Genomic DNA, 13,068 nt, shown 5'->3' with positions numbered 1-13,068 from the left:
TATTAGATCCTGCAGATGCAAAAAGAAAGGGTCTTCCATTCTAGTGGGAGATCTTTGTAGAGGCTGTTGGGAGCGGAGAAGACCAAAGGGACGCAGTGCAGAAGAGGAAAGCTTTGGGCTAAGAACAGGACTAGAGCACCTCCTTGTAACTCCCAGGGACTTGGCATGAGACAGGCTGGGATCACAGTGTCTCAGGCAGACAAGAAAAGGGATGTGGCCGGGACAAGGTAGGATGTGCCTGGAGATAAGGGGCTTGAGTTCTGGGAAAAGAGTCTTCAGTGCAATAGACAGTGTTCAAAGGAGCACAAGAGTCTTGGGCTCAGTTCTAGAGGCAGGCAGGCCCAAGGGGAGTGATGTGATGGGGGCATTAGCAGCAGCAGGGGGTCCAGGTGATCCTCCAAGCCAGGTGGGGATCTGCTTGTCTGGATTTATGTACCCCATCAGAACTGGACTCTGGTCCGCAGGTGGGGCATGGGGAACTGGGTCTGGTCTCTACAGGGCTGGTAAGAATGGGGCTGGTCAGATGCTGCTCGCCAAAGAAGGTGAAGGTTAATAACATGGTGAGGCATTGTAGGCAACAGGTTTTGATTTCTCCTTTTAGAAGTTTAATAGTAAATTGGGACTTGCCCAGCAGTCCAGTGGTTAAGACTCTGAGCTTTTACTGCAGGTTGTATGGGTTCCATCCTGGTTGGGGAACTAAGATCCCACATGCCATGTAGTGTAGCCCCAAAAATAATAACAAGTATTTTTAAAACAGTAAGGAAATGAAGAGTAAGAAAGGCCTTCAGTGAATTATAAACCAGAGAGTGGCAGTTTGAGGTTCTTATTTTTTATGATAGAGGAGCTATATACCTATCTGTGGATAAAGGAAAGAGAATCAGTAGAGATAGTGTCTGGAGGTGAGGGGAAAGAAAGGAGGTATTTGATGAAACAGATCATGGGGAAGGTGGGAAGAGGTAGCCTCAAAGGGGTAAGTGAAGCTTGGCAAAGAGGAGGGATGCTGCATTGATATGTCGGCTCAGTGCTGAACAATATGTTTGTTAATGTAATACATGGTTTTCATTATCGTAGAAATATAAACACCACTAGAGAAAGTTTGGAAAATAGAAGCATAATCCCAGGTGGTGCAGTGGTAAAGACTCTGCCTGCCAATGCAAGGACACAAGTTCGATCCCTGGATCAGGAAGATCCCCTGGAGGAGGGCATGGTAACACACTCCAGTATTCTTACCTGGAGAATCCCATGGACAGAGGAGCCTGGTGGGCTACCGTCCATGGGGTCACAAAGAGTCGGACACGACTGCACACAGCTCACACCTGAGCACACCCCAACATGCACACTGAGAAAGTTTGGAAAATAAAAACATAATCCTACATTAACCACAGAAGCTATGATTATTTTTGTACATTTCCTTCCATGGTAATATTAACAGAGACTTTTCCCATAGTTTTAATCAGAGTACATAAATTCCTTACTTCTTGTATTTTTCTTTTTTTTTTTTAATTTTACTTTATTTTTAAACTTTACAAATTATATTAGTTTTGCCAAATATCAAAATTAATCCGCCACAGGTATACATGTGTTCCCCATCCTGAACCCTCCTCCCTCCCCATACCATCCCTCTGGGTCGTCCCAGTGCACCAGCCCCAAGCATCCAGTATCGTGCATCGAACCTGGACTGGCAACTCATTTCATACATGATATTATACATGTTTCAATGCCATTCTCCCAAATCTTCCCACCCTCTCCCTCTGCAACAGAGTCCATAAGACTGTTCTATACATCAGTGTCTCTTTTGCTGTCTCGTACACAGGGTTATTGTTAGCATCTTTCTAAATTCCATATATATGCGTTAGTATACTGTATTGGTGTTTTTCTTTCTGGCTTACTTCACTCTGTATAATAGGCTCCAGTTTCATCCATCTCATTAGAACTGATTCAAATGTATTCTTTTTAATGGCTGAGTAATACTCCATTGTGTATATGTACCACAGCTTTCTTATCCATTCATCTGCTGATGGACATCTAGGTTGCTTCCATGTCCTGGCTATTATAAACAGTGCTGCGATGAACATTGGGGTACATGTGTCTCTTTCCCTTCTGGTTTCCTCAGTGTGTATGCCCAGCAGTGGGATTGCTGGATCATAAGGCAGTTCTATTTCCAGTTTTTTAAGGAATCTCCACACTTCTCCATAGTGGCTGTACTAGTTTGCATTCCCACCAACAGTGTAAGAGGGTTCCCTTTTCTCCACACCCTCTCCAGCATTTATTGCTTGTAGACTTTTGGATCACAGCCATTCTGACTGCATTTTTCACTTAACATGACAGCACACACATTTTCTAGGTTGCTATATAGTCTTCATAATTTGTTAAATAATATTCTTTCAAATAGTAACAATAATTTATTTCACTAGTCCCCTTTGATTTTAAGGTTTTTTTTAATGTATAATAAGACTATAATAAAAAATGTTTAAGTACATACATATTTTAGATGATCTCCTTTGGCTGGATTCTCAGAAGTTATATTAGTAGGTCAGAGTATGAGCATAATTTTCATGGCTTTTGTTATCTTTTACTTTGTATTTGCCTCAAATTTTCTAGTTCTCAATTTTATAATAACCAGAGTGACTCCTTTTTTTTTTTTCTCCAAATTTTTTACTTTCCTAAGTTGGGCAGTCCACACAGTTCAGTGTAGAAAAAGGCATCATAACCTCCCAGAATTTTCCAAGCCAGTGATCTTTAGTGTTGCCTTTGGTGGTTAAATATCCCCGGTGAGAGGGGCTAGGAAATTCGGTGCAGTTGCAGAGTTTTAATTCACTTGGGTTGCTTCACCCACTTACACCTGTACTCTGAGTTGTCTCTTGCCTACTAACCTCTTCCCTCTAACCTATTTACTGCTTACCTACTAGCTTCATCCTCTGCTAACATGCTGGCAGATACTGCAGGGAGGCCAGAGATGATGGATGGGAAGGTGGCCCTTCCTCTGTGCTGGGGCAGCTCTTCTTGGTGAAAGCAAAAGTGTTAGTCGCTCAGTCATGTCTGACCCTTTGTGACCCCATAGACTGCAGCCTGCCAGGCTCCTCTGTCCATGGAATTCTCCAGGCAAGAATACTAGAGTGGGTAGCCATTCCCTTCTCCAGGGGATCTTCCCAACCCAGGGATCGAACCTGGGTCTCCAGGATTGCAGGCAGATTCTTTATCATCTGAGCCACCAAGGAAGCCCCCTTCTTGGGGAGGCTGAGCTCAAAGCCACCCACTCACCCAGCCCACTGCACACTCCTCAGGGTATTGGCTCCACTTCAAAGGCAGCCCTATGTGTTAAAAAAAAAAAACAAAAAAAACACACATAAATAAAGGCAAAGCCATGATAAGGTGGCCATAAATCTGAAAAGTCTGGCATTATCAGTTATCACTTATTTTCAAATATGTGTTTGGAGTGGATATTCCAGTTTTGGGTTTTGCATGTATTTTTTTTTTTTTTAATAAAGACCTTTTGAAGAATTGTGTAATACTTTACACTCTGACATTCTATGCTTGACTTTAAAAAGCTGACAAGGCTGACTTGTAATATGGAAGGGGCGAGAGGGTTGAGGAGCAGGTGAGAATGGGCTGGTTTCTCCTGGGATGGCTGACCACCCCCCCTCCACTGGCTATCTGCCCATGGAGAGAGCTCTGCTCTTTGGAGCCCTCATCTGGCCAGCAGGCTCACAAATGCGCAGCCTGGGGGACAGAGAGTCTCAGAAAGGAACACTGGCTTTATAAAGTCTTGCCACGCTTCCAACAGAGCAGCTCTTCGTGACCGCAAAGAACAGGGGGTTATTGGTGAATATGTAGAAGTGAGTATCCTGAAATAGGTGCTGTGCTTACCCTGATGCTATGAGCAATTCAGTAGGAGAATAAAGGACCAGAGATAAGCACGTGTCTGGGGCCTCTTGCTGACATATGCACCCTGTGGTTTACCCTGCAGATGTGAGCAAGGACGCGTCCTGCACGGAGACCTGTTCCTGTCCCTCCTGTTCGCTCCAAGTCCCCATCATCAGCGACTTGCTCAATGACCAGGACTTACTAGATGTGATCAGGATAAAGCTGGATCCCTGTCACCCAACAGTCAAAAACTGGAGGAATTTTGCAAGCAAGTGGGGCATGCCCTACGACGAGCTGTGCTTCCTGGAGCAGCGACCGCAGAGCCCCACCCTGGAGTTCTTGCTCCGGAACAGTCAGAGGACGGTGGGCCAGCTGATGGAGCTCTGCCGGCTGTACCACCGCGCCGACGTGGAGAAGGTGCTGCGCAGGTGGGTGGACGAGGAGTGGCCCAAGCGGGGGCGTGGAGAGCACCGCAGGAACTTCTAGACCTCCGCTCCTTCTCATTGGCCTCTCGGACATTGAAACAAGCGCAAGTTAAGGAGCAATGTGAATCTGTTCTTTTTTTTCTCTTTCCCCACATTGTGCTGCACGCAGGATTTTAGTTCCCTAACCAGGGATCGAACCCATGGAGCCTGCACTGGGAACGTGGAGTCTTAACCACTGGACCTCTGGGAAAGTCCTGACTCTGTTCTTTTTCAGGTTTAGGAGAAGGGCCCAGAATCATGGACACTGGTTTTCCCTAGAGCTGGCAGTTTTGTGGAGGGGTTGGGTATGTTTTTGGTGGTGGAATTTCCTTTAGTTTTGCACATCTGTTTTAATTTAATATTTGAATCTGGAATTGGGGAAAATGCGTTGTAAGCTCCTACGGGGACCAGGGCCAAATCTATAATCAGAATGGATTCATGCCATGATGAAAATAAAAGCTCCCCTCCTTTAAATACTGAAGATTGAGATTGGAACTAAGATGGTTGATGGCCCCCAAAAGTCATCCACAAGATCCCTGATGAGTAATGACAGTCCCACAGCTTAGAAGAAACCCACAGAGAGCAGTCACCCTTTAGTCTATTACTCTTTTTGTTATAAAGTGCTCAAGTGAATTTACAGGTTACTGGCATTATGTTGTGATACACTCTAGGACACAGGTGCCGTCTTTCTTATTCAAACACTTGCATAATCTGGGCGCTGTCAAAGGGGTCTTTGCTCGAGTGTTTTCGAAAGAAATGTTTATAAAAACAATTGGTTATTGGGAAGACAAAGTCAGGAGTTAGCAGGGTAATAAGGACCACCACGGGAAAGGTATTGACAAAGAGTTGGCCCTTCCAGTATCCTTGACTTTTCAAAAGTTAATTTAATATTTACGTCTTTTCTATCGGGTCAAGTGTTTTGTCCCAGAGAGAAAGCTCAGTTGAGAAATAAAAATCTGGGGAGGGAGGAGGGGGGAGGGGTTCAGGATAGAGGGGACACATGTATGCCTGTGGCCAGTTCATATTGATGTATGGCAAAATCCATCTCAATATTGTACAATTCAGATATTGTACATCACAATTCAGCCCATGGGTGAAAGGCAACCCCCTCTAAAACCTACTATCTCAGCTTAAGACAGAGCCTCAGTATTACCCAGCACATTAGCCAAGAAAGAGAAATATTTAATGACGATATTGTAAGGGGAACTGTGCTTTAAAATCCAAATTTTAGAGGATTTAAAACCAAATGAAAGATTAGATCCAAAGAATATCCAGAATTCTTGTTTGATGGTTTACTGTGGAAGGTGTGGAGGATGGGAGCCTTGGTTTACTTGACAGTTTCATAAAAGTGCTATTTGGTTTTGGCTGTAGGTTTAGAAAATTAAGGTACTTCATCTAGTTTGAGAGGATTCTGTATAAATCCCTGACTAAAAGAAGCAAAAATGATGACTAACATTGATAGGAGTTCAAGAAAGATTAGGATTAATTCAAAAAGTTATTTTCTAAACCGCTGACATTTTTTCCCCACTGTTTACAGCAGTTACAGAGGTTGCTGGTATGTAGTCATCAAATGTTATCTCTAAACTTGCAAAATTACTGTAGAGACCTACTGATCTCTTCTGATTTAGTCAGTGTTAGTCACATCTAGCTCGCCAGATTTAGCAGATAAATGCCACGTTTATCAAAAGATGTACCCAAAGCAGCAGTCAGAGATAAAAGGTAAGTTTTAAAAACTGGGTTCTTTTGCAACTTGATGTCCAATGGGGCGGTTGTTACATGTTGATTGTCTGCTGTGTTCTCGGCACCGTACAGAACATTTGATTTTGCACCATGTTCGGGATCCCAGGTGGAGCGATGGTAAAGGATCTGCCTACCAGTGCAGGAGACGCAAGAACTCTGGTTCTATCCCTGTGTTGGGAAGATCCCCTGGAGTACGAAATGGCAGCCCTCTCCAGTATTCTTGCCTGGAGAATCCCATGGACAGAGGAGCCTGGTGGGCTACAGTCCATAGTGTGACAAGGAGTCAGACACAACTGAGCGTGCACAAGCATGTACACACGGTGTTTTCGTTAGGCTGCGTGTGACGTGTTCTCATACGTTAGCCCAAAATGTACTATGGGAAAGTGCAGATGAGCCTTTCACATTTATTATGGACATTTAGGGAAATGGAACCAAAAGGGTGTGCTTATTTAGTGTTTTGTGGTTCCAGACCCTCAAGTCAGAGGGTCATCTCTCCTTGGATCCTGACACCCCTTCGTGATAGAAGGAGGGGGTCCCAGCATGACAAATGTCCCGTGGGACATGTTTCCAAATTTCCAAACTGCAGATTTCAATGTCAAAGCTGACATTTTTTCAAGGTTTTTTTTTTAATGTGGACCATTTTTAAAGCATTTTGAATTTAAAATTTGTTTTTATTGAATTTGTTATGATATTGTTCTGTTTTATATTTTGGTTTCTTGGCCAAGCAGTGTGTGGGATCTTAGTTCCCTGATCAGGGATTGAACCCGTACTCCCTGCATTGGAAGGCGAAGTCTCAACCACTGGACCACCAGGGAATTCCCCCCAAGCTTAGACAGAACTTACCCTCATAGATACCTGAATGTGGCTATGGTTCATAAATGTCAGCTGAAACTACCTTTGAGTTGGATCAGAAATGTTAAGACACAAGAGTGCAGATGGTTCAGCTATGGGCAGAGCTAAGAATGCTCCTTTATCTTTATGTTCAGGAATTACAGAGAAACCACGAGACCACAGAGCACCACCCACTCATCTCTCCATTTGGCAGCATTACTTCCAAAGCCCTGATGGCTAATAATGTCCATCACTGGCTATAAAAGCTTAAGTGTCTTTTATAATTGCATAGCGGAAGTGCCAGGGTAGAAGGGATTAAAAAAAAATAGGAGTTGATATAAGTATGTTGTTTTAATTTCACTCTATCATTATTTGCACACATCGACATCTACATTCATTGGCATTTACCTTAGGAAAAGTTGTAATTATTAACAGTATGATATTAGCAGAGAGAGATTTAACCAAAAATTGTTTTTAATTAAAGTTCATTCAGATTCTAGACTTTGACCAAATGAAGGATGACTTTCATCTGTGTTACATACAGAAACAGCAAAAGTAAATCTCAACTGAAATAGAACTATAACACAATTCTGTAATAATCCCAAATAATTTTCTTTAAAGTTTATTTTTAGTAGATAAATACTGTATTAGCCTGACTATGCTGATACTTTACAAAGGTCAAAGTGGAAAGGAAGAGAATTACTTTATGCCTGATTGATCAAATAATTGTTAAACTGTATTCATTAATACTTAAAAGCTTTGTTCTGTAGGAATCCATGTTGAATTGACCATACTATGAACTAATCTGCTTTTGATGAGGTCCTTTCACTATTAGAAGGATGAATTCTTTTTAGCTAAGTTCCAAGGTACACTCTTTTAAACAAAACTCTCACCTGAAATGTCATGGTGTTATGTATGGCAATATGCATTTTAGTTGGTTGCAATAGAAAATTACTACTTGCAAGGGAATGGAAAGCAAAGTAGACATCACACACACACCCAGGACATATGCACACAGAGGAAGACTCACGTGGAAGGAAGAAATGGCAGCCACTCCAGTAAGCTCGCCTGGAAAATCCCGTGGACCGCGGAGCCTGGTAGGCTACCGTCCATGGGGTCGCAAAGAGTCGGACACGACTGAGTGACAAATAAAGCACAGAGTTATTTAAATTATTAAATAACTTAATTTAAATTAAGTTAAATTTAAATGACTTAATCTTAAAATCATAAGATTTTAAGTAGGGCTTAAATTGTTTGCCTGGATCGCCCATCAGTATTCAAGATGACTTGTATGAACAAGTCCTCCATTTTTGTGACACTAAATAATAAATATTCAATAATATAGAGGGACTTCCCTGGCGATCCAGTGGTCAGACTCTGTGCTCCCACTGCAGGGGACCCAGGTTCAACTCCTGGTTGGGAAACTAAGATCCCACAAGCTACATGGCCATAAAATAATAACATAGAAAATGCATGGTCATAGACAAAGATGCTGCGCCTGTTACCCTGTAGGGTAATTTTTATGTGGTGCTGCCCTCTGCTGGAGAATGAAATCTATTTGCATTCTTACAGGCTTGGTTAAGACCAGCCTGTGTGTGTGTCAGTCGCTAAGCTGTGATTCCATGGACTGTGGCCCACCAGGCTCCGGCTCCTCTGTCCATGGAATTCTCCATGGCAAGAATACTAGAGTGGGTAACCATTCCCTTCTCCAGGGGTCTTCCTGACCCAGGGATCAAACCCCTGTCTCTTGCGTCTCCTGCACTGGCAAGCAGATTCTTTGCCTTCTGAGCCACCGGGGACCACCTAACCCCAAGACCAGCCTAGAACCAACCTTCTATTGATTATTGGTTGTATGTTAGAACCCTTAGAAGTAGCCCACTAAAAAATCGGAAGAGTGCAATCATTTTACAGACTGACAAATATTAATGGAATGAGGCTGGCATAATTGAGATAAGGGTTCCTGTCCCCTGAAGGTATCCCCAACATGACAACATCCATCACTCAGATGAAATGTGGAACAGTCAACCCTAGTTCCTCACTCTGGGAATTCTCCCTAAACACTCAGTAGGACTTTTCCTCTGTGGAACTTTAAGGTTAGCTGTCTGTGGTCTCTCTTGCTTTCAGTTTAATGATGCTTCGTCTTGAACATCACAAGAATAGTGGCTTCTGTGTAAAAAGGCAAAGGGATTGATCTCCTTCAATTACAGCAGACTTCAAGGCAGAGTGCTAGCTGTGTCTTCCTCTGTGATACATAAAAGAAACACAGTATTTTAAATACAATCCTAATAACTAAGATCTAGCAAATTTTCTTTCTCTTTCAGATGAGTGAATATATTTCATTTAGTTTTGAGGCAAGACTATCCTCCTTATATTAATAACATTTTCCCACTTCTGTCCTCCCTGTTCTAGAATCTTCCTCTCCTCTGGGGTCATGTTTCTGCTCTCTGTATTGCTTGTTTTAGGGCCAGTTCTTAGTCTTTGAATCAGATTTCTTCTATATGCCTGTGGCCTTCTTAATCCTGGTGACCTGCTAACATTAACTTCCTTTTTTTTGCTTATACATATAGAGGATTGTCTTTCATATTTAATGACACTTTGGACCTAAGAACATTGAAACTGTTTTCTACCCTTGTAACCAAAACATCTGCAACTGCGTGTAGAGGAAGTGACTGAGAAACAGTCTCCCTCCTGATTCTGTGATTTCTTGCCTGGGAGTTCCAGCTCCACCTTCTGAAATGTGTGCACTTGTGTATAAATGGACAAGGGCAAATCTTGCTTCCCATTTGTTTGGAGGGTTGCGGCCGTGATGCTGAACCAAGTGCCGGGCAAGTGGGGTTCCATTGCCTAGAGGAAGACCCAGAGCAGAGGAGGGGAGGCTGTTCCCTTTGTCCCCATGGCCATCTTAGCCAAGGACACCCCTGAAATCAACTCCACAGTTGAAGAGATCAAAGCAGTCAACAGCGCAACTCGAAATGAAATGATTGAGTTTATCAACCCTTTTGGAAATGTAAAGATTATAGCTTCTCATGGTCCCCGAGCTGAGCTGAGCTCTTCTGCTTGATGTGACCTCCAATGACCATTTTCCTTTGAGACGTACCCTCGAAAGCTCCATGGAGGACTTCTTCAGCAATGCTTTTATATGACTGAATTTTTGTGATCCTTTATATGTCTTCATGCTGTACTTTTGAAGATGCCTTCATTTTGATGTCTTGCATGATTTTATATGTTCCTTTATAAATAGAGATTAAACTATCATAATGGGTGCTACAAAATTAAATGGGTGTCCACCATAACTCTAATTGGTGCTTTTATGCAGATTCTAACACAGTCGTTGATTCCTTTGTTCTCTTGGTCAGTCATCAGTCAGAAACCTAGTGACTTTCTACAATACGTCCCAGGGATGCAAAGATAAGCAACACCTTCCTACCCTCTGGGAGTTTTAGATGAGGGAGAGTCATTGTACATGACGAGAGACATTCCTGGAGAGGGTGCCACACACACCCAGGAACGGGCAGAACAAAGTGAGAATCGCCGAGGTAGGAGGAAACTCGGGTGAATAAGTAGTCTGATGAAGTGTTTTGGATGTTGTAATACCTGCATGTGAAGAGTGTTTTCACAGTCACCTTCTGCCTCTCCTAACTTTCTCTCTCTGGCCCAGGCTGGTCTACTGAGCTGCCAGACGCCCCAACTATCAGCTTGACATCTCCATGCAGCTGCTTCCCAGGTACCTCAAATCCAACCCGTCCTGAAGAGAACCCATGGCTCACCTGTCCACATTTCCTCTTCACCAGAGTTCCCTATCTGACCATCTACCTTGCTGGTAGACCCCCTCCCAAATGTCTCCTAAATCTCTTCCCTCTACTCCATCCTCACAACCGTCCTAAGCCAGGCAGCCACCCTTTCTCATCCTGCAAGAGCCTCCCAAGTGGTCTCCAACCGCTGGACGAATCCTGCCACCCCCACATTAACTCCTTTGATGGGCTCCCACTGAAGATAAAATCCCAAATTTGCAGCATGGCCTCTAAGGCCCCGTGACTTGCGTGTGTGGCTTGTCATCGTGTCCACTCTCCCACAGCACCTGAAGCTTTAGCCGCACTAGATTGAGGTCCTCAGCTCCCCACACTGCAGCTACACTCAGACCTGGTCCCGCCGCCCTTCCCTAGCCCAGCCTCTTCAGGCCCCATGTCTTGCCTCTAACACCGCTATTACCAGGAAAGTGCCCCTGCCTCCCAGACTTGGTTGTCTTCCTGTTATATTTACCCCACAGCACTCATCACCGTAATAACCTGATAACTGGTGTCAAGCCCGCTGGGCTGCAAACCACAGATGGGGCCTTGTTTGTGGTTCACTATTATCATTAGCACTAACTGGCCTGGAGTGATTTGAAATATGCTGAAGAAATGAAATGGAACTAAGAAAGTAATACTTTAAATAAAGTGAAAGCTTAAAAAAATATTTTAAACAGTATCATGGTTCTTGAGGAGGAAAAATGTTATAAATAGAAAATACCCCAAATGAGGGGTTTTACATACCAAACCGTGAATGCCTCTGGGACACAGGACACTTTTATTTTAATTCTGCTTCAAAGATTAAAGCAAAAATCTTCTGGAATTAGATGGCAATCAATCTTTCACAGAGTTGTGAACCTACTACAAAGCCTCTGAATTGTGGGCTTTAGAGTGCTTTTTCACATGGTGAAGTTTATGTTATGTGAATTGTATCCCAATAGGAAAAAAAAACAAACCTAAAGAATAAAGCTGTCCCCACAGGGGAGAGTGAAGCAAAAACAGCAGCTCTGAGCAGCTGAGGGAAGCCAGGCAAAGGCGGAGGGGAAAGTGAGGAGGAGGCTGGACTTGAAGCCAGTGAAGATTGCTCTGTGCGTCCAACCAAGCAGGGTGCCTTCTGTCTCCCTGACAGCCAGGATGCTGAAAGCGCTCTGGACCCCTGCTGTCCTCTGCAGAGCTGAAGATCCTGCTTCTCACAGGGCTGTGGAGCGAAGAACCCTGTTCCAAATATCACCATCTATCCCACCTCTTCACCTGCAGGCCCCTCAGCCTCTCTCCCAGGAAGACACACACCAAAACACCAAGACAGCCAAGCAATCAGGGCAGTAGCAGTTGGATTTGTCCAGGATACAGAAAATCATCATGTTTGCTGTGGACTCAATAAAGTAGCAACATGGGAGAACTGACCGGAAAAGGGAAACAAAGAGAAATAAATGGCAAGAATTGGTTCTTTCTCTATGTGTATGTCTCTGAAAAAAAGCCAGATCAAAAAAGGATTATTCTTCTGGAGTGACAGATTTGGAAGAGCTGCTTATAACTCTTTTAGATGATTTCTGTTTCTAGTTTTAAATAGAAACTAATAGGGGAAATCACAGTAAGTCAGTCAGCAAACATTTACCGAGCATTTACTATGGGCAAGCCCTCAACTGAGTTCTGAGAATACAACAATAGACCCCGACCCTCAAGGGACCGACAAATCCAGGAATGAAGACAGGCAAGAAAACAGGCATCTGTTATGTTAGGAAGCCAAAGTTTATCTTTGATAGCTAGAATTTCGAATTCAGTCAGTATTTTTATGGGGGAACAAATGGTAAGTTCCATCAGGACAATTTAATAAAGGAACTAGTCACAGGAGTGAAAGGAACCCAAGGAGGAACTAACAGATGTAGGAATCTTTAGGTCTAAAGGAGCAAGTTGAGGGAGAGGTCAGTGGGAACGCAGATGGTAGCTCATGTTTTTAGCACTAATTATTTGATTATAACACAGTTTATCACTCACCTTACTGAAGGAGATCTTGGTTGCTTCCAAGTTTTGGCAGTTATAGTTACGTTATATGCTATGTAAACATCTATGTGCAGTTTTTTGTGTAGACAGAAAGTTTTGTGCTTATTTGAGCAAATGCCAGGGAGTGCAATTGCTGGAACACACGGTAAAAGTATTTTGGTGTTTGTTAAGGTCTTTGATCCATTTTTAAGTTGGGTGTCTTTTGTTGCTTTTGTTTAGCTTTAAGAGTTCTTGATATATTCTGTGTAAGTCCTTTAATAGAGGTGTTCTTTGCCAGCATGCTGTCCCAATCTGGGGCTTCTCCTCTCATTCTCTTGATACTGTCTTTTGCTAGCAGAAGTCTTTAATTTTACCGAAGTTCAGATTATCAGTTAATTATT

At 43.2% G+C, this 13,068-nt stretch overlaps 1 protein-coding gene across 1 annotated transcript in view; it reads left to right on the top strand.

Annotated features, from left to right (window-relative positions):
* The window catches only part of EDARADD (EDAR associated via death domain), a 67,057-nt gene extending 62,248 nt beyond the window's left edge, over positions 1-4,809 (top strand). The window contains exon 6 of the mRNA XM_086382806.1: positions 3,968-4,809. Coding sequence (XP_086238932.1) covers positions 3,968-4,350 — 383 coding nt within the window. The 3' untranslated portion in view covers positions 4,351-4,809. The remainder of the gene's footprint in view (positions 1-3,967) is intronic.
* The last annotated feature ends 8,259 nt before the right edge of the window (positions 4,810-13,068 follow it).

Source organism: Bos grunniens, chromosome 28 (genome assembly GCF_055505025.1).
Source record: "Bos grunniens cultivar Pamir isolate PY7600 chromosome 28, Bosgru_T2T1.0, whole genome shotgun sequence".
NCBI lineage: Eukaryota > Metazoa > Chordata > Mammalia > Artiodactyla > Bovidae > Bos > Bos grunniens.
Note: the sequence above shows the minus strand (reverse complement) of the source record. Positions and strands in the feature narration are given on the sequence as shown.